The 19625-nt window shown below is 39.7% G+C and overlaps 1 protein-coding gene across 1 annotated transcript; it reads left to right on the plus strand.

Annotated features, from left to right (window-relative positions):
• The first annotated feature begins 10301 nt into the window (after positions 1-10301).
• On the plus strand, positions 10302-13459 carry krt94 (keratin 94). The gene is made up of 7 exons (XM_063476761.1): positions 10302-10793; positions 11209-11291; positions 11406-11562; positions 11709-11870; positions 12027-12152; positions 12757-12987; positions 13176-13459. The coding sequence occupies exons 1-6, from the start codon at positions 10374-10376 to the stop codon at positions 12979-12981; spliced, it is 1173 nt and encodes a 390-aa protein (XP_063332831.1). The 5' UTR covers positions 10302-10373; the 3' UTR covers positions 12982-12987; positions 13176-13459.
• The last annotated feature ends 6166 nt before the right edge of the window (positions 13460-19625 follow it).

Here is a 19625-nt window from a genome sequence, read left to right on the forward strand (position 1 = left end):
GTTGAAGGGTCTTGATGTGAACCAAGTGGGATAACTGGAGTTGATCTGCAGCTGAGTGCCTAACTTTGGTATCGTGGTTATATAGTTGCCAAAGTGGGATGGGCCTTGCATACGCTGAAAGGTAAGAATGCAGTTGACAGATCAACCCCCCCACCCCTCTATGCAATCTCTCCATCACCATGGGTGTGGTGACCAGTGGGTAGGGGTTCATTCACCTCTTTTCAGGTCCAACTTGTGATTCCACATTTTGTTGCAACTCAGTGAAAGCACAGTTATAAGTTGAAAATTCCTTTTTCTAGATAATCCTTTCATCAGTTTGTTTTTTTGCCCCTCCCTTTTGTTTGCTTAGATGTTGGTTTTGAGAAAAACATACATTTCAAAATCCAAATCTGAATACTTTTTTTTATCCTAGGGTGGAATTGCATTACACTGAAGTGTGGATATGAAATAAGAATGATATAAACTGCAGTTTGTTAACATGTTAAATGTCTTGTTAAGTACTCCAAAGTTACAGAGAATGTATGAAACAGTGAAAGTTTAGGTTCTTTTAATCCTAAGAGACTGCAGTGTGTGGCTATCCTGTAAAACAGTCGCTCACCCTAATTACTCATAGCAGTGACAAAAATAACACATACCAGCGATAATTTCACCTGTGTGGTACTCTATGTCAGCTGAAGTTATTTTTGCCACATAAGCTTCTAGGCAATAGACAAAAGACTGTATTAATTAAAGCTTACACAATGTAACTGTGACACAATAAATGAATGGATGTGTTTATATTTTAAGTGATCACACAGACAAGCGCATGCAGCACTTGTCTATACAAGAAACTCCAAATTTCAGAACAGGAGAAAATACAAAGGGAAGGAAAATCTAGCACAGGGATGATCCCATGAGCCACCAGCAGTTCTGTGTTAATTAGCAATTTAAAATCTTGTTTGTTAATTTTTTTTTTTTTTTTAATAAAAATGACTATTAAAATGTAATATATCTTAGGGTAGGCAAATACACAGCCAGTAGCTCAATTAAGTGATCATGCTAACCTAAGCGGTTGAACATGGTAAACATTACACCTGCCAAACATTATCTTGTCACTACTGTCATTGTGTGCATGTTAATTTGCTGATGGGGCATCCAGTAAGATCCACAGAGCGAGACACTAAAACACATACAAGTCCTAAGTGGAATGTCTCTGGCATTTTAGAGAAAGTATACCTAACAGAAAATTATCTTTAATTAGTGCTTATAGCTGATTGTCTTATAATAGTATTAGCAATCTTTTGGGCCCACAACAAGTAGGTTACTCATATGCAATATGTTTCACTAATTGTGTAAACAACTTGCAAAAGTCAGATGTTAACCTATCGAGAATGCGCCAGCTGGTTTTACTGGTTTGTAGTTATCAGCCCACACTCATGAAAGAAAACAATCACCTTGTACCCCCTCCCCCCACCAACCTATCATCATTCAGTCACGTAGCCTGGCTGCCTCTCTGCCATCATTTGAGTTCTTCAGCTTCCTCATTCAGCAGTCACACCGATAAGCTGGGAGAGGCCAGAAAAAGGAATGAGTGATGATTGATTTGTATCTAAGGAATGACAGTCAGTCTCAGTCTGTTTTGCAATAGAGTAAGTAGCATTAGAAGCACAGAAACTACAAACTATATTTTTTCTAAATAAATAATATTATTATTGATAAGGTGATTCCTGTTTTAAACACTTGACTTAGTAGTTCAATTTTAGACTGTGTTGTGTGTGTGTGTGTGTTGTGTGTGTGTGATATCTCCATTTATCATCATCAAGTGTGACAACCTTTAAAAAAAGCTAATCTTGTTAGTATGCTGGTCTGAAGTATTCAGTTATGTGTTAACAAAATGCTTCAATCTTTCCTTGAGAGAAACTTGCATAAAATTTACCCAAAGCCCTGATTGTGCAAAGCTCAGAGAAACAGTAAAAAACCCCTGAGCTGCATGTCAGACACCACATTCTCTTCTTTTTGAAACGAGTGAAGTATTCTACAGTCGAATGTGAAGCTATCTGTCCAAAAAGCTAAAGTTTTGCACAAACTGGGTCATGCAGCAAGACAATAATCCCAAGCATACATGCAAATCTACAACAGAATGGCTGAAAAAGAAAAGAATCAAGGTGTTACAATGGTCCAGCTGAAATCCAGTCCTCAACTGGACTGAAATGCTGTAGCCAGACTGACAGAGCTGTGCATAAATGATTACCCACAAACCATATGAATTGAGGCAATCTCTAAAGAAGAGTGGGTCTAAGTTACTCCACAACAGTGTGAGAGACTGATAAAGTCACACAAAAACCAGCTGTTTTATTGTTATTGCTGTTTAAGGTGGTTCAACAAGCTATTAAATCATAGGGTGTATTTAGTTTTTCACATGATGTCATCAAGACTTTGAAAACATTTCACATGACTGAGCTCATGTTGATTGACAGCAAACAACTGTAACTATAAGGTACAAACAATAAGGATACAAGAATACCTTGTTCACATTGCAGTAAATCGTTCAGTTCTTAATGTGTTTTTTATTCATGTCATCTCATCTAGTTCATGATAGGATATTTTATGTATCATATTTATTCAATTTATTTTGACTGATTTTGAGCAACATAGTCAGTTTTGGAAAGTCAGCCTGCTTTCCCCAAAGCCTTGGGGGCTTAACAGCCATCCAGTGAAGAAGCAACCTGATGGCCTTGGTTGACCTGACGGACAACTTTTCACTTTACCATAATCCTTTCAAAAACTTTTTCTCAGGTCACTGTTGAAAGATCTTTTAGGTCAGCTTAAGATGAAAAAAAAATGTTGCACTTCCCGCCAATGCCTTGTGGTGTTACTACAGGTTCTCTGATTTGTATATCTGATTGCATATCAAGGCACACTTGCATACTTTTTAAAAAGTTGAAAAACTTCTTTTTTCAAAATAAGAGTTCATAACAGCAGCTGTTCAATGAGGGTAAATGTAATCGATTTAAGGAAGAGTGAATTCCAATGTCACAGCGTTATCAGTTTAAATCCCACTGATCCTAAATCTGAGATAACAATGGATCTAAATGATTTTATGCCCATTGTGTGGTTAAATGATCATCCAGTGTTTAAACGGGTGGGCAAGAAAAGAATTTACAAGATTCAACTTTAGACCAATCCTGACCAAGCATGGGCTCACCACCTTCCATCAGCTCTCCACACCCACTTAATTTTACTGTTTCAACAAGAAGACCAGGCAGACAGATCAAAAGGAACCCACATTTTGACTTGCAATAAAGATCTAGAGCTCCACTGTGCGCCTTTTTTTCTTTTTACTCTTTACATAACTTCAGCTTCTTTTAGTCATTAAATCAGAAACATTCTGCAGCTGTCATTACATGTTGGATACTCTGTGCATACTTGCGAATGAGTGTGTGCTGAATAGTTACACACTTTGTATGTGACTCTGTGTGTCTCAGGGAAGAGCAAGAATGTGTGCCTGTTTTGTGACATGATATTCATGTTTTAACTGCAAGATTATCTATTATTAAACTAATATTGTTACAGCATCAATTTCCTTCTATCATTGACTGTATTTATCTATCAGATGCCTCAATAAGAGAGGAAGATGATGACGAACTGTCTTTTGGAAAATTAAGTGTAGCATACCAGCTGCTCTCACTTTACACAACTTTCATGACCCCTTTGGGTGTGGCAGGGTGAGTCACTGAAAACATGCTTAATAATCTACACAGTGAGCAGTTCTGTGTGTGATACAAAAGTGATACTTTTGGATATCACTAGATGGTGCACTTCTATTGAAAATCTCACCTGTATGCAGGGTGTGGCCCTGTGAGAGCCTTTCCGTTTGTAGAGAGTACATCAGCCCATAAAGACCTTATCTGACCTTCTCCTTGTGTCTCTGTGTCTGATCTTTTTATGTTCTATTAGTTTCTTTATATATTTAGTATTAGATGTTTTTAGAATAGACAAGAGACCATGTAAGCAGATGGAAGTTAAATTGTACTCTTCTTTCCTTCATTTTCTGCAGAGGGTAGCTTTAGGTGCAGTAAATTAGCTGCACTTACCAAACTCTGAGGTAATTAAATAGAATCCAGAAAGTGCTTGTAGTACTTTTAGAAGAGAAGAAGCTCTCCTTTAAAACATTGAACAGTGGCTTCACTGCTGGAATGAACCATGGTGGGTCAACACACTTTAGTTTGCTCAAACTACTGTTGATGAATGGACATGAGTGAGTCTATATGCACAGCTGATGATTTACTGCATGATGAGAGAGTGAATATAAATCGAGCACACAAAATCCACCATATACATATGCACACAGGTTGGTACACTCACACTTTGAATGTTCAGTCAATAAATTAGCCCAGGACTTTTGTCAGAAATATTGCACAGTGGGAGTTGATTGTATGGTACAGACTTGATAGTTAAAGTGTATCTGATAATGTCTGTGGAAGGGTGTGGTGCATTTAGAGACTCTAAGGACTGTGTTGCTCCATACAGACTCACATCTGTGATTCATACTTTCTCTGCAATGAGCTCCACTCCCTACTGTTTGTGCATTGTATATCTGTAACCAAGACGTAGTTGCATTCATAGCTAGACGCTGAAGATGTTTTATTTATTTCTTTATTTGTTCATATAACTTGGGAGCTCACTCATAGACGATAAATCCAGACAAATATACAAGGGCACTGTTGTCATTAACTGCTGAGCTAATATTGATACACTGTGGTGCAGTAAGGCTGCACAGTATTTCCTGCACAAATACCTTGAATTATTTAATTTGTATTCCCTGAAAACGATTGCACACCAGATGTTGAAACTAGAAAAAATTATTTAATTGCAGCTTTACTTTTGTTTTCAACCGTGTCTTTTGTCCCATTGCTTTAGTTGTATTGCAGCATGACAATAATGAGACTATCACAGGTACTGTTTATTGTATTTTTCTGTGTTTACTAAGCAACCTCGACCTGAACAATGAATCCAATGATTACGTGCCAAAAATATCACTTCCTATCATGGCCACTTGAGGTTACTTTGAAATGTGAGCCAACATGTGCCGAAATGCTCCAAAATTATTTTGCACATTATGGCTTGCTGTCTGGTCAGTTGCACTAATATCCTGTTGGCAGCAAAACTGGAGTATTTGCATTCATGCAGGTCCAAATAGTACTTTTAATAGATGCACCCATACAGCTTTCTGCCTTTTGCCAACAAAGTTAGCTGAATCAGCTAACACTGTCCTCTCTTCTGTTAAACTAAACTGCATCTTTACACACCACCAGGTGACATAACTGTGGATCTATAACCCTTCTATTTATAGTGTACATGCTAGTTATCACAAATCAAAAGGTGCAGCTGACTTTGAATAGTTTTGCTTGTAAATCAAAATATTGGACAAGTGAACATTTTGTTAAAAATGTGCTAAATGATTTCAGCAGTTCACATGACCTGGCCAGTTTGAAGGCGTCACCGTGTCTGACACATGCCATTGTGCCAGTCCATCACTTGAGAGAATACGAGAGAACACACCACCATTCTGATGTTAACGTTGCAGTTTGTCTACAGCGTGTTGTAAAAACCAACTCAGATGAATATATTGTTGTGCAGGTATCAAATACAAGAGATGTGTTAGAAAACGAGTGTGATGAGATACATTTGATTCGGTGTAATCTACAAATAAAAAGGCAATAATTAAACTTTATTTGGTCCATGTGTGCAATAGATTTCAAGAGGCAATAAAAAAGAATAAAACGCCACTGATATGATACAATGTGCCAACTATTAATAAAGAAAGTAGCCTGGTTGTGAAAGACATGGGAACACCAGCCAACTGTCATTCTCATTGTACAACGAAACTGATGGCAAGGACACTTTGCTCGGATATGCTCAGATAAAGGAATCCAAACCATCCAGAACACTACAGAATACAATAGATAAGGTTCAGGTATACACAGTGACGCATGCACACTGCCATCCTTGTAGTTGCTATGCTACAAACAGTCTTCCAAATAGTGGAGTATTTTGATGTTTTGAGTCTATGGTAACTTTGAGGAGAACAGTGGACTTCCTCTCATGTTCTTAGGTTGTGACTCTTTTTGTTTTAATATTGAATAGAAACCATCTCATTAGTCCTTACAGCTGAGAAAAGGAAACTGAACACAATGAATGGAGTACTTTATTGTTCCCCCTGTTACTGTTAGCTGCAAGTTTGCTTCACTATGCAGTCATTATTTGTGGTTTATTTAAGACGTAAGGACTTAAAACATGGGTAATGAATTTTAGTCTAAGAGCCACATACAGCTCAAATTGAGTTAATCTTGATCGGACTATTATTTTAAAAATAAGCATTTAAAAAAAACTGCAATTTCATATCAGTCAGTCTACATTATTACAATGAAATGCAACTGTGGGAACTCAATGAAAGGCTGTAACATAGCCAGAAAACAGATTTTCATTCAGACGAATAAAATGAAGTTCAGACAAGACTTCTGCAGGCAGTCAAGTGCATTGTTGTTACATGAACTTATTTCATGACATGATATACACAGAAGAAAGAAAAGCACTACCGTGTTAGAAAAATAGTCACAAAAGCTGTCAAGCAAGTCATGAAACAGAGTGTTATCTGAACAGGTTGCAGGTTGTAAACGGTCTTTATCAGGTCATCTTATCTTCATTTTGACTTCTTGGTAAATAAGCAGTAAGCCAATTTGTCTAAGGGCTTTGAAGTAGGTGGAGGTGGAGTAATATTTTTACTGGGTCAGATAGTGCATTACTCAGTATGAATAAAAGCTTCACAAAGGACAAACTCAGACACCTTAGGATTGCCACAAAGGTAGAAGGGGCGGCTAACAGGATTTAAATGATTTAGCTTTATCTATTAGGCCACTGATGGAGGACTCTGGAGGATTTTTTAGTAAACATTGAGCATAGACTTTGTTCTCAATCATCAACAGCTTGATAACAAAAAGCTCATCAATTTGAGTCTGAAGCTCAGGTCTGAAGACATTGTCGTCACATGCATCACATCACCGTAGTGAATACATTGTAACTGAAGAAGGTTGCACTGATACTTAAATAAAAATGGACCTTAAGAAGAAAAGTGCCTGTGTGAGTCACCTGTCATGGAGATTATAACCTGCTGAGTCATAATTTTGGTTTTAGTGAAAACACCCACCTTGATTGACCAACCCAGTCAGACATGAAGTCAACCACTTTGCTTTAACACGTTTCTAATGTGTACTCATCTGTTTTGGTAATGAATCTGCCCGTACCTGCATATTTCTCAGCACCTGTGCCAGGTTTGATTCATGCTTTATCGGTTACAACGGCAGGAAGTCTCAGTTTAAATTTTTTTTCCAAGTGTTGTTTAGACAGAATGTTGCGTATACAAGATCAGAGCTCATGAGAAACCTAGCACCAACTCCCCCAGGGTTTGGTGCATTTTTTCCCCTTTGAGCTTCGAGTGGGAGTTTTTTACATACTCACTGTGAGGATATTAGTTTAGAGGATTCATCTTTCATTCACTGTTTTCATAATGTGAGTGCTGACACGCCCGCTGAGACTATACATATTAAAGGTGATTAAGGGTTATACAAATAGACTAGACATGTCTTTATCTCCACTCAAGTCAAGGGAAAACTGTAACTCACAGACACTTAAAGACCGTAAAAGGCTATAATAAACACCTATAGTCTTTAACGCTTAAAAAAACAAACTTATTTCAGCTACACAAAGGCTTAATTTTCTTAAATGGTGTTTTGGCAAAACAAAGTAGAATTGATAAGGAGATGAACTGATCTGGCACAAACTGCAGGATTAAATCTTAGCTGTTTTTATAAGAATATGAACTACTGATTGCTTCATCAACCTGATGAACCAGAAGCATTCTGTTACTCATAAATACACATTGTTTCGTTGTTGTAATGACCCTCAGGGCTCAGACCTTCACAAGATAGTGACAGAGAGAACAAAAGCTCTTGCAATTTCAACACTAACTTTAGTGTAACCACACCTTTGAATGTTGAGTGTGTCTAGATGTCTGTGCTGGACCCCACCCTTTACATACAGGCTCTGAAAGAAGAATCTATTTTCTGAAAAAGGACAAAAAACCATCATACATGAGGAATGCTTTAACCTAAGTGCTAAAATGATTTGGAGTTGGGGGCAAAACGGACATTTTAAAATGTATGTTTTTGTTGTTTATCCTTTTGGGATACGCACAGACATGCACAGTTGTGATCTTGGGCGTGCCGACCAGGCCTTTAATTCAGACGTGAAGCATACACATTAAGATGCTGTCAAACTGATGGAAACAAGTGCATATCTGGAAGATGCTTTATGCTTTAGGTTTTGCAGGACACTTATACTACTTATACTTTCTAAAAAGACCATTGCGGTTTCTTACATATGTGCACTTTAAATATAAATATGCACTCTAAGCAGAAAGCTACTGCTAGCTGCTTGACTTTGACCATGCAAAGTTACTGCTGGTTGCCTACCAGCTTTCCTGCACTCTGGCCCACAATTATATCTTTATAAATGTCATAAGTAGAATTTATAGTACGATGCACGTTTCACTCCAATGCGCCTAATAAATTGTGCAATACTGATTCATTTCAAGATTTTAAGTAAGAGGGACTGATAGCTTTGTGGCCAGTTCTGGTCATGTGACCCGTGTCTTGCAGGCATTAACAACCCATCGAGACTTTTTGCATCATATTTTGGGCATAGGCATGAAAGTGGCATTGGTGCACTCGTCTAACTGTAAATTTCCCACCATGATTTTTCTAAAGAAGAGTCCTAATTTGTTTCATTCATTCAAATAACATGATGAAAGTAAAAAAAAAAGTAAAGTAAAGCAAAGGTGAGTTCTAGTTTGAAGGTTAAACTGAGCTTTAAGAGCTTCTAATGGTACAGATGTAGTCCAGACAAAAATCTGTATCTGTAATTTTTTAGGTAGATTATGTAACCCAGCTAAGTATAGAGTGGCCAAATTCTGCCCCTTAAACAAAGTACAAAAGAAGCATGATTCACTTTTCCCTCTGACTGTAAACTGACCCCCCTGTGCCTCTTTCGTCTCCCCCAGCTGACACCAGATGCTAGAGCACAGAAACTGGCCAGAGCCCAACACTGAGATAAGGACAACGCACACAGACACACACATGTGTGCACACTGAACCACCCACACATTCATGTGCTAACACATAAGTTGCTTGCACAATCTCTTGGGGCTCTGTGTCATCACTCAAGAACTGTGACACAGTCCAAAACCAACAAAAAGAGCGGACACACACACACACACGTACGCACGCACACACGCGCGCGCGCACACACACACACACAGGATACAAGACTGAGGGGGGATGTTGTGTGTGATAATAGTGAACAATGGGGTGCTGATGTATTCTCTTGACTGAAAATACAGAAAACAATGTTAGTTAGTAGGTCAAGGCTGGAAAGTTTTAATGCATTCAGCACCCAGTAACACATTTATTTATTACACATTCTTTTTATCTAACTGAGAGCCATCACAGTCACAAATTAACATGTTACTGAAAAACATTGGTCATAAATTAAATTAAATAGTCCACAATCATTTATTATTCTTTTTTGCCTTTAAAAGAATAGCTGTTTAAAAACTTTACCTGTTCGGTTAGACAAATGCATGGCGTTACAGCAAAGTCTTTTGCAAACAGGAGATTAATCAAATTGTTCATCTGTACAAAGCCCTGTAAGGTTAAAGGCTGTGAGATTAAATGCTTCATTTGGACTAACTCTACTACAGCTTGATTTCATCATCATGTGGAGTTTAAAGTGAAAGAGACTCATGGAAACTTTTCTTTTTGCAAAGTGCTCATATGAATGTTGCCATATGGTGGAACATCAAAAAAATAAATCTAGAGCCTTTCCATTTACAGTGAGATACCAAATGGGTAGTGTGATCACGACTATACTGGCAGGTATTTATAAACGCATACACAAAACGTATTAACACAAAAACACACAAAGATCTGCACACATACACACTCGCAGAAATCCCCCCCCCCCCCCCCCCCCCACACACACACACACACACACACACACACACACACACACACACACATTCCATAAGAGTTCCCTCACAGGGTGTGCAGAAACCAAACCCTGGTCCTTAACAGAAAACAAATGTCGCTTTAAAGCTGTAACAGAAAACTCCCTGCCCAGTTCTCCACCTTGCCCCTCCCATCCAGGCCCGCCCCACACCAGCAGCACTATATCAACAGCCTGCCTCTCTCCATCAAACCCCAGAGTCCTGCCGCAGTCTACAGCTGTGTAACGGTTCTTTCTTTTTAGCGTCCTCTCTTGACCAGCAGACAGCCATCATGTCTATCATCAGACAAACCCGCACTTACACATCAAGTGCTCCCCAGAAGGCCCACAGTGTGTCTGGGTTCAACCTCAGATCAACACCTCGCATCTCTGCTTCCAGTGCACGTTTTGTGTCCTCATCAGGCGGCATGGGGATGGGTGGCGGCCTGGGCATGGGTGGCGGCCTGGGCATGGGTGGCGGTGGCTTTGACCTGTCAAGCGCCCTGGACCAGGGAACAGTGCGCCTGAACGAGAAGGCCACCATGCAGAACCTGAATGATCGTCTGGCCTCCTACCTGGAGAAGGTCCGTTCTCTGGAGGCAGCCAACGCCAAGCTGGAGAAACAGATCAGAGAGTACTATGAGAAGAAGGGACCAGCAGCTGAGAAGGACTACAGCAAGTACTGGGACATCATCAACGGCCTGAGGGACAAGGTATGTGTGTACCAGCTTAACTGCTTAAATACCAGAAAATTCAAATATCTATTGTGCTGTAAATGGTTAACAAGGAAGCGTTTTAAAAATCAAGATACATGATAGGCATAATGACAGACTGCATAATCTATTGTGCTACTGAATACTTGGTGTTTTAGTGAACAATTAACAAATATGTATTAATTGCAAAATCACAAATTAAACAAGGAAAACTGACACATTCTGAGTGACACTGTGCGTGATCATTTAGTTTAGCTGCAACACTTCAGACCGTGTTGCAGCACAGAGGAACTGCATGTTAACAGTTAACATAAGTATGCAAAGCTAGCAACAGATCAAAATCAAAACCAGCCTAAGCTAACTAATGTATAATGATGTAACCGAAACTAACTCACAATGTTGTTCTTCTCTTAAGATCCATGCCGCCACAATGGAAAATGCCAACATCCTGCTCCAGATTGATAACTCCAAACTGGCTGCTGATGACTTCAAGACCAAGTAAGCAAGAACTGTTATAATTTTGTGGACTGACTGTCCTTGTAAGATCAAACACAATGGCTTAAAGTGGCTGTTGTCTCATATCAGTGTTCTCTACTTTTAAAAAATGATTAGATTCGAGCATGAGCTGATGATGCGCCAGTCAGTTGAGGCTGACATTGCCAACCTCCGCCGCCTGCTCGACCAGACCACCCTGACAAAGGCTGACCTGGAGATGCAGATCGAAGGCCTGCAAGATGAGCTGGCCTACCTGAAGAAAAATCATGCAGAGGTGATTTATAGATATCTTGAATTTACAAGCCATCAGTTATATACACACTGCTAGATGTAAAAAAAAATCATCTATTCCATAGAGCTGAATTCAATTGAAACACTCAAACAGATCTAAATCCCTCTTTTTTCTCTGTGTTTGCTCAGGAGCTGGCAGCACTGCGCTCTCAGCTTACAGGCAATGTCAACGTGGAGGTAGATGCCGCACCTCAGCAAGACCTGAACAAAGTTCTGGAGGAGATCCGTGCACAGTATGAAGCAATTACTGATAAACATCGTCGCGATCAGGAAGCCTGGTTTAATGACAAGGTAAAAAGATTTTCACATAAACAAAGTCATTATATCCCACACATTGCAAATTACTGGGTTTAGGCTTGCACCAGTCTATCCTGTAATTAAACACAATCTCTGAAGCCAAGAAGAGTAACTACTATCATCTAACTTTGTCTTTATTTCCTGCTTTAGTCGGCAACCCTGACAAAAGAGATAACCATCCACACAGAGACAATCCAGACGTCCAAGACAGAGATCAGTGACCTACGGCGAACACTGCAGGGCTTGGAGATTGAGCTGCAGTCTCAGCTTAGTATGGTAAGAAAAACATGAAACCCCAAACCATCTGTTCACATCTCACTGATATTGCCTTATATGATCAAAATCCCCACATTGCTGTCTTGTCTAAAAGAAATAGAGAAAGGGACGATGACAGAGGGTGTGGAGCAGAGGGGAGGGCAGGAAAGAAAGGGTTTTTTTTGCAAGAATGAAGAAGGAGAGAGAGCGAGTGAGCGAGATAAGAATGATTGGAGCAGTGAAGGAAGGAGGGAGGGCCTCATGGTCAGGAAAACATTTCACAGACATCTGTCCAGATTCTGGGAGACATAAAAGAGTTTAAAGAAAGCTGAAGGAATGCTGAACTGGATGGCTCAGAAGCTGTACTCCCATGGATTATCTGTGCTCAGCTGGAGTTAGTCACTGAACACTCCCTGCAACAAACACACTCTGGTAGAAAAAACACATGCACTTAAATGCATTTACCTTTTATACTTTCATAAAGGGAGATAAAAACAGTATAGAAAAACATATATACCTAAGAACAAATATACCTAACACACTGAATTGTTTGCACGTACAAATAACATGATTTAGGCGTCACTACTTGTGTGCCCTAATTCTGCTTTTCCTCACACTTTAACAGAAAGGGGCTCTGGAGAGCACGTTAGCAGAGACAGAGGCTCGCTACAGCGCCATGCTCGCCGGCTTCCAGAACCAAATCAACATGCTTGAAGGAGAGCTAGCCAACGTTCGTGCCAGCATTGAGCAACAGGGCCAGGACTACAAGATGCTGCTGGATATCAAGTCAAGGCTGGAGCAGGAAATTGCAACCTACAGGAGCCTGTTGGAATCAGAAGAGTCCAGATAAACACAGGTGAATGTGCTTTTGAGACTCTTTACATGAAAATGCACCCATTTCTTGCACTGTACTTCTTTTCTCACTGTTAGACCAATTAGTACAAGTAAGTGATGTCTTCTTTAACAAATACCACGAAGACTTGATGAGTTCCTGTAATAAAAGCTAGAAGCACAGCATTAAAAATTTCTTCCTTCTTTTAACAGGGGGCTGAAGTACCACAGTCACAACCACCACTGTGTGCACTTCCAGCTAGGAGCTCCAGCTGGCAGGACAAGCTGTTCTTAGACACATGCACACTCACACACACACATACTCCCACAAATAAAAGCTATTAAATGAGAGGAAACCGTACTGAAAAATGTTGAAAAAAAAAACCTGTTTAAGAGTTCACGATCCAAGTTTGCAAATCAGAAGACGAAATTCCTGATGTACTGTGTGTGTTTGTGTGTGTGATGTCTCTGAAAAATAAATCTGCCAGTGAATATAAGAGTTGTGTTGTTTTGTCACTTTACTGATCTTTCAGAACATACTCAGAGTACACATTTTTCCCCCTCCATAACATTGCTCTGTTTATGCAGTTGCAATGGCAACCGATAAATTCTGGGAGGTGGGATATGGGCTTGTGGAAATCTGTGTTACGTAACAGCACTGCTGTCAGGAAAGGGTGAACAATGGTTAACAGCTCAGTGTGGAAAGCACTAGGACTTAGAGGAGAAGCCGGGCAGAAATCTATGGCAAACTTGATGTTAGAAAAATTCACACAGGACAAGAAACTCAAATGAAGCAAATGATCCCAAGTCTTACTCAGAGAAAGACACACCCAGATGGTTGACTAATCCTTGCCCCATGTGGGTTTTCAAAAGTTTTATATGAAGTCTGTGTAACTACTGTCACCTGGAAACAAGAACACACACCGGCCAGGACAGAAACACAGAGTGGAAATACAAACAGCCTTTAACTGAACAAAGAGAGTCATTGTGCAAACACTGTGCTATCAGTACTGAACTCTGCCCCCTTTTATGAAGTCTGAGGGAAGCCAAATGACCAGTGTGGGCTGTCATGACGAAAAACTGTTAAGGGTGGGGTTGCTGCTAGCTTATTGTATGTTTCGTGTGAAAGAAAGAAAGAGAGACAAGATTTCTGCCTATTCGTGTGTGTGTTAAGTCACAGCCTCTGAAATTAGAGCGAATTCTCAAGTGATGGTGTAATGCTTGTTGGCAAGAAGAGAAGTGGATTAAATTGCAACTTCTACCCTTCTCTAAGGAGATTCTCTCACCCATATTTGGACCCATTTTTGTAGCACATCAGAGTCTGTCCACACTGTTATAAAGATAAAAATTCAAAGCGGAGGTCATAAAAACACGTTGAACCAACTCCAGACTATTTTACTCAGATTATTGCTAACCCGCTGGACCCATCTTTGGAAAACTCTGGAAACGCTGGAAAGCAACTGACTGACAATTTGTAATTTTTTCAGTGATTAAAATGTGCTTTGATGCTTTCCTTTTTTAATCAAGCAACTTTTATATTTGTAGTGCATTATCAAAAATCTGTGTCAGAGGGCTCAGCAGCAGTTCTGAAGAGTTTCAGACTGAGACAATACAAAGTGTCCTACCATGCACATGTCTAATAATAATCCAAAGCTTCTAATCTCATGTTAAAATATATTACACCATTACATTACATTAGGGCATGTCAGCCTTTGCATCTAATACTGCTTAAAATGACAGTATACTGCTGATATGTTTGAAAGCATTTGTGAAGACCGAAATGCATTAAAAAGATTAATCTGGGTCTGAAATTTGAAGCCCATGTTTGAGTGCTTTGAACCTGCATTCTTTCTAATGACTGGAAAAAGGGGGACTCCTCCAGTTGCAAAATAAAGTCACTGGAGTTTGTGAAATATGACCCTACAGCTCATTTGATCTATAAACTCAGTAAAAACTTTCCTGAGGAATTTATGGTCTCTATCGCTCCTTCACTGCTTATCCAGTTCAAGACTGATGGAGCCTATCCCAGCAGTCCCAGAGGTGGAGTAGAGCACCAGTCTATCCCCAGTCTAGGGCAGGTAGACAATAATTCACACCTACAGCCAATTTAGAATCACAAATTAACCTAAGAGACATGTTTTTGGACTGTGGGAGAAAGGTCGAGTATCCAGAAATAACCTACACAGGCACAGGGACAACATGCAAACCAATAAAGACAAGCCCCAACTGGTTGGTGGATTCAAACCCAGGATCCTTTTGCTGTGAGGCAACAGTGCTGACCATTGCACCACTGTGCTATCACCTCAGTAAATTTTCCTGAAGAGTTTAGGATCTCACTCACTATCTAATGCAGCATGGCACACTTTTGTAAATTATGAAACTAGTAACAGTAAAACACGAGGCACTGTATGCTTTAGGGTGTGGCTACCCTATGAATAACAAGTTGTTCAATGTCAGTTCAAGGCTACAAAATGTCATGGTGGCTAGACCAATCCTTTATACTGCTCAAAAATCATGTCTCAATGGAAAAAAAAACAAAACATGCTGGATATCTATACAGACATGGACTGAGTAAGAGGATCCCACTTCATTTGATATACATGAAAATTATCAATGTACAGAGGGCTGAATTCAAAGACACCAAGAAAAACAAAGTGAAAAACATGACGCGGCGGGCTAGTCCATTTTCCAGAATTTCATTGTAGCAACTCAAAATGGTACACAGTAGTTTGTATGGCCCCCATGTGCTTATATGCATGCCTGACAATGTCGGTGGTCCTAATGAGAAGACGGATGTTGACCTAGGAAATCTTCTTCTTGCATACTCTTGCCACATGAGGTGGGGTATTGTTGTGCATTGTTGCGTCAATGGGTCCAAGGGTTTTATCCTGATCCCTAATGGGAGTCAGGCTGTTGTCTAGCCCGTAGAGCTCTGACCCACTGACCCATCACCAAACCAGCTAACTTTGTTGTAAGCAGCAGAGCATTCTCCACAACTTCTCCTGACCTGTAAATGCATCATGTGCTCAGAGTGAACCTGCCGTCATCTATGAACAGCACAGAGAGCCAGTGATGGACATGCCAATTCTGGTAACAGACCAAACAATGGTCTCTGACTGCAGATCATTTTGTATGGTTGTGGCAGTGCTTCTTAATCTAATGCTGGGAGACACCGCAAACGTTTTGTAAATGACACGTATCACCAGGTATTACCATCCTAGAGGCTGTATCGCCATGTACCGCCTCATGGTTTACAACCCACTCTGCTACTTAACTGACCAGTTCAATGTCCCAGAAGTTTAACTGAGCTGATTCTATACTCTGATTAAAAAGGTTTCCTTTAATTTTTGAGCAGTATATGTACATTAATATTACAGTGGTTTGCACTATTGCCTCAAAGCAAGGAGTCATAGGTTTGAATTTACCAGCTTGCTGGAGCCTTTCAGTGTGGAGTATTCATGTTTTCTCTGAGTCTATATGGGTTTACTCTGGGTGATCTGGCTTCTTCCCACAGTGCAAAACAGTCAGACTTATATCCACATTTACTGCAGACTATTAAAAGGCTATGCAAGTCAACTATTTGAAGACAGCAATGAAGACACCCACTGTTGGCTGAATTGCAAAAATTTTAATCACTCTCAGTCTATGGAAGTTTCCTCCATAATCTGGGCCAAGTGGGCCATGACATTGACTGAAATCTTTACAATCAATTACTTTATAACAGAGGACCAAACATTATATATTCTTACTGCAATTTTATGAATGATTTATAAACCACTGACTTTCCCACATAACTGGAAGAGGAAGTGTTTAAGCAATTTGGTTTAATTTGTAGAGGAGCCTCACCTTATAATGAATGTTACAATAAATAGCTGTCATGTCATGTGCAGCATTAACAGGTTAATAACTGTCTGCACGTGGCTACATAAAGGAATCCCATAAAAAGCACTGCCAAGTTGCAAACAGGGATTTCTGTATTTTCCCGCTGTTGTGGCTGCTTGCCATTCAAGGCTAGCCTGGGGCTTATAGAGTGAAAGAGGAAGACACTTGGCATATAACAAAAAATCTGCTCAATCAAACTAATAATGAACTGATCGTCAAAGTCAGCATCGGCTGAATAATTGAGTGGTTTTGGTCTTTGTGTAAAAGAAACTTTTCCACATCATACAGCGGTTTCATCCCCTGCAATAGTATCACTAATCTCTGGCTGTGTTCACCACTTGTTTTAACAACTTATCTGGTATAATATTTAACTTAGACAGAAAATGACATCCCAGCTTTTAGGTGGGATATATTTATTCCCATGCTGAGTACCAGGCTAAGCTAATTTCGCCATCCGCTGAATCACAGACTGTATATAAAAGATGAACATTCAAGTTAATTCAAGGGAAAAGTGAAGACATCTGGAAGCATCTTAAACCCACATGTTTTCTACTTGCTACAAGGGAAATATTATTTTGGTTTTAAAAAGAAGTCCATGCTGGTCCCTATTAGGATAAAAAACAAAAATAGGATCATAAAGAAAGGTGTGTGTTACTGCAGGCCTACTTCGTGAGTAACAAGTCAAAGTATGAGCATGAAGTGTCTCTTGGCTTCATAGTCAGATGTGCCCCACCCAGGCGGTAACCTACCCTTCACCATACATTAGCTAGAAGGTAGAACAGCGTTATCACGATTAGTGTCTTAATCCATACAAGAAACCTTCACACAATACCTTGCATGTAACATTTAACATAAACTGCAACAGTAACCTTTAGTTGTAGTCATATTTTTTTTTTAATAACAGCTTATCTATTGGCACAGTTTTGAATTTCCACAGTCAACAGCAATTCATCACACTGGACAAAACACGCTTTCTTCCTGACTGGCAGGCTAGCAGTTTCCAGTCTTTGTGCTTAGCTAAGTTAGCTGGCTGCTAGCAGGCATTTGGCACACATGTAGTACAGAAGCTTTACTGCACCCTTTCAAAACTACTTCTTGACCCAATTGATAACAAGATTATATTAAGAAAGCAGAGTTTATTCAACACTTCACTAGGCCTGCTGTATATCAATGTGGAATTTAACTAAACTACATTAACCTTTCCTATCAGAAAAATGTTTAGTTAAGTATTAAAGATGCCTGAAACAGCCTGATGTACTAATCGGCAGCACTCTTAATGGTTCAGGGTCAAAAAGTCCATTAAGGGGCTGGTGAAAGCCGGAACATTCTTCACTCGGATGGTGGACTCTATTCTGGAGCATTGTACAGTTTGCCACACAAGCTGAGAGGAATGCCTAACCTCTTTGCTAAAGGTCTCAAACGCTTTATGGCATCAGACCTTACTGTGAAAGTTTTCAAACTGGGTTGGAGTTGCAGCAGGGCGCAGAAACAGCTGAGAGATAGAGTGGAACAAGGCCAAACAAATTCAAGGGGCTTTCAAGCCCTGCCAAGCATGAGCTACATGTTATTTTTCAAGCTTCTGTAAGTGTTTTGATCATCCTGTGCAAGCAGAGTATTCACTTTCAGTACATTCTCACCACTGAACACCTTTCAGGGACACATATCCTTCCGACTTAACTGAATGGTGGCTGTTTAACAGGTAGAGCTGGTTTGATAAGCCACAGCGTGAAGACCAGTATGGACCTATTTAGGCAAGGCTGTGCTTACAATAATGTTTACTACTATGAAAGAGGGAGCTTATCCCAAAGAATAGCTTTGATGCTGTAGCATTTTTCTCCAATGACTGTAAAACTGATTTTTCAAACCACATCCACTTCTAAAAGTTTCCCATGAGCTGGGTGGATGTGTAGAGGAGCACATCCTAGCATGCAATAGGTGCAGAAACAAAAGACATGTCTTGTGTACTGAAAAGCACACAATTAAAATACCATTTAACAAACACAAAACTCGGAGTAACTACCGGATGAAAAAGACAAAAACCACTTGATCAAAACTACTCTGAGGCAGACTGAAGCATATTTTCCCTACAAAACTGCTACTGGCTGTAAACACATAGTCTGACTATGATTTTCCAGCTCCTGCAAGGCCCACAAATTAACTTCAACAAAAGGGCATTCACTGCACCAGCTATATAAAAAAGTTTATATACTGTATGTAATACTGCACAAGCAATGTTAGGAAGGGAGAAAACTCAGCAAGTTACCAAGTTAAATCCCCTATAAATAAAATCAAATACGTAAATACACATTACACCATGAGCGTATATCCGCAGAATAGACAGGAGATTTGGGGCAAAGACTTATCATATAACTTGGCCTTTTATTACAAAGAATAATGTTATACTGCCACCAGGTGCTTGTTACTGCCACACTTTAGTAAGAAGTTTCTTCTTTACTGAGAGACTTACTCTCATGCACCTAACTTAAACTTTATAACATACAGTATAACTGAGCATGGCATAGTCACATCTACGTTGTGTTGCTGAACTGAACATCCATCACAGTTCAACAGACAAGCTCTAACTTGACTTACTTGAAGATGCTTTGTGTATTGGTTTAGATTCATTGTGCTGCTATACAGAGCTCTATTGTTAAATAAAAGCCTCTAACTCAAGTGAAGGGCTAAAATGTGTTGGCGCTACTAGCAGTGCACAGAGAACAAGTTACTGAAATAATGTGACCACAGTCAAGCGAACCTCTTCCACTCTGCTCTACAAGAGGA

This window comes from Pelmatolapia mariae, linkage group LG6 (assembly GCF_036321145.2).
Source record: "Pelmatolapia mariae isolate MD_Pm_ZW linkage group LG6, Pm_UMD_F_2, whole genome shotgun sequence".
Lineage (NCBI taxonomy): Eukaryota > Metazoa > Chordata > Actinopteri > Cichliformes > Cichlidae > Pelmatolapia > Pelmatolapia mariae.

Bases quoted from the DNA above. Each gene is read 5' to 3' on its own strand.
- krt94 (XM_063476761.1), top strand. From the start codon at position 10,374: ATGTCTATCATCAGACAAACCCGCACTTACACATCAAGTGCTCCCCAG. The intron at 10,794-11,208 runs GTATGTGTGTAC...TCTTCTCTTAAG, and splicing joins TCAACGGCCTGAGGGACAAG to ATCCATGCCGCCACAATGGA. The intron at 11,871-12,026 runs GTAAAAAGATTT...TTCCTGCTTTAG, and splicing joins AAGCCTGGTTTAATGACAAG to TCGGCAACCCTGACAAAAGA.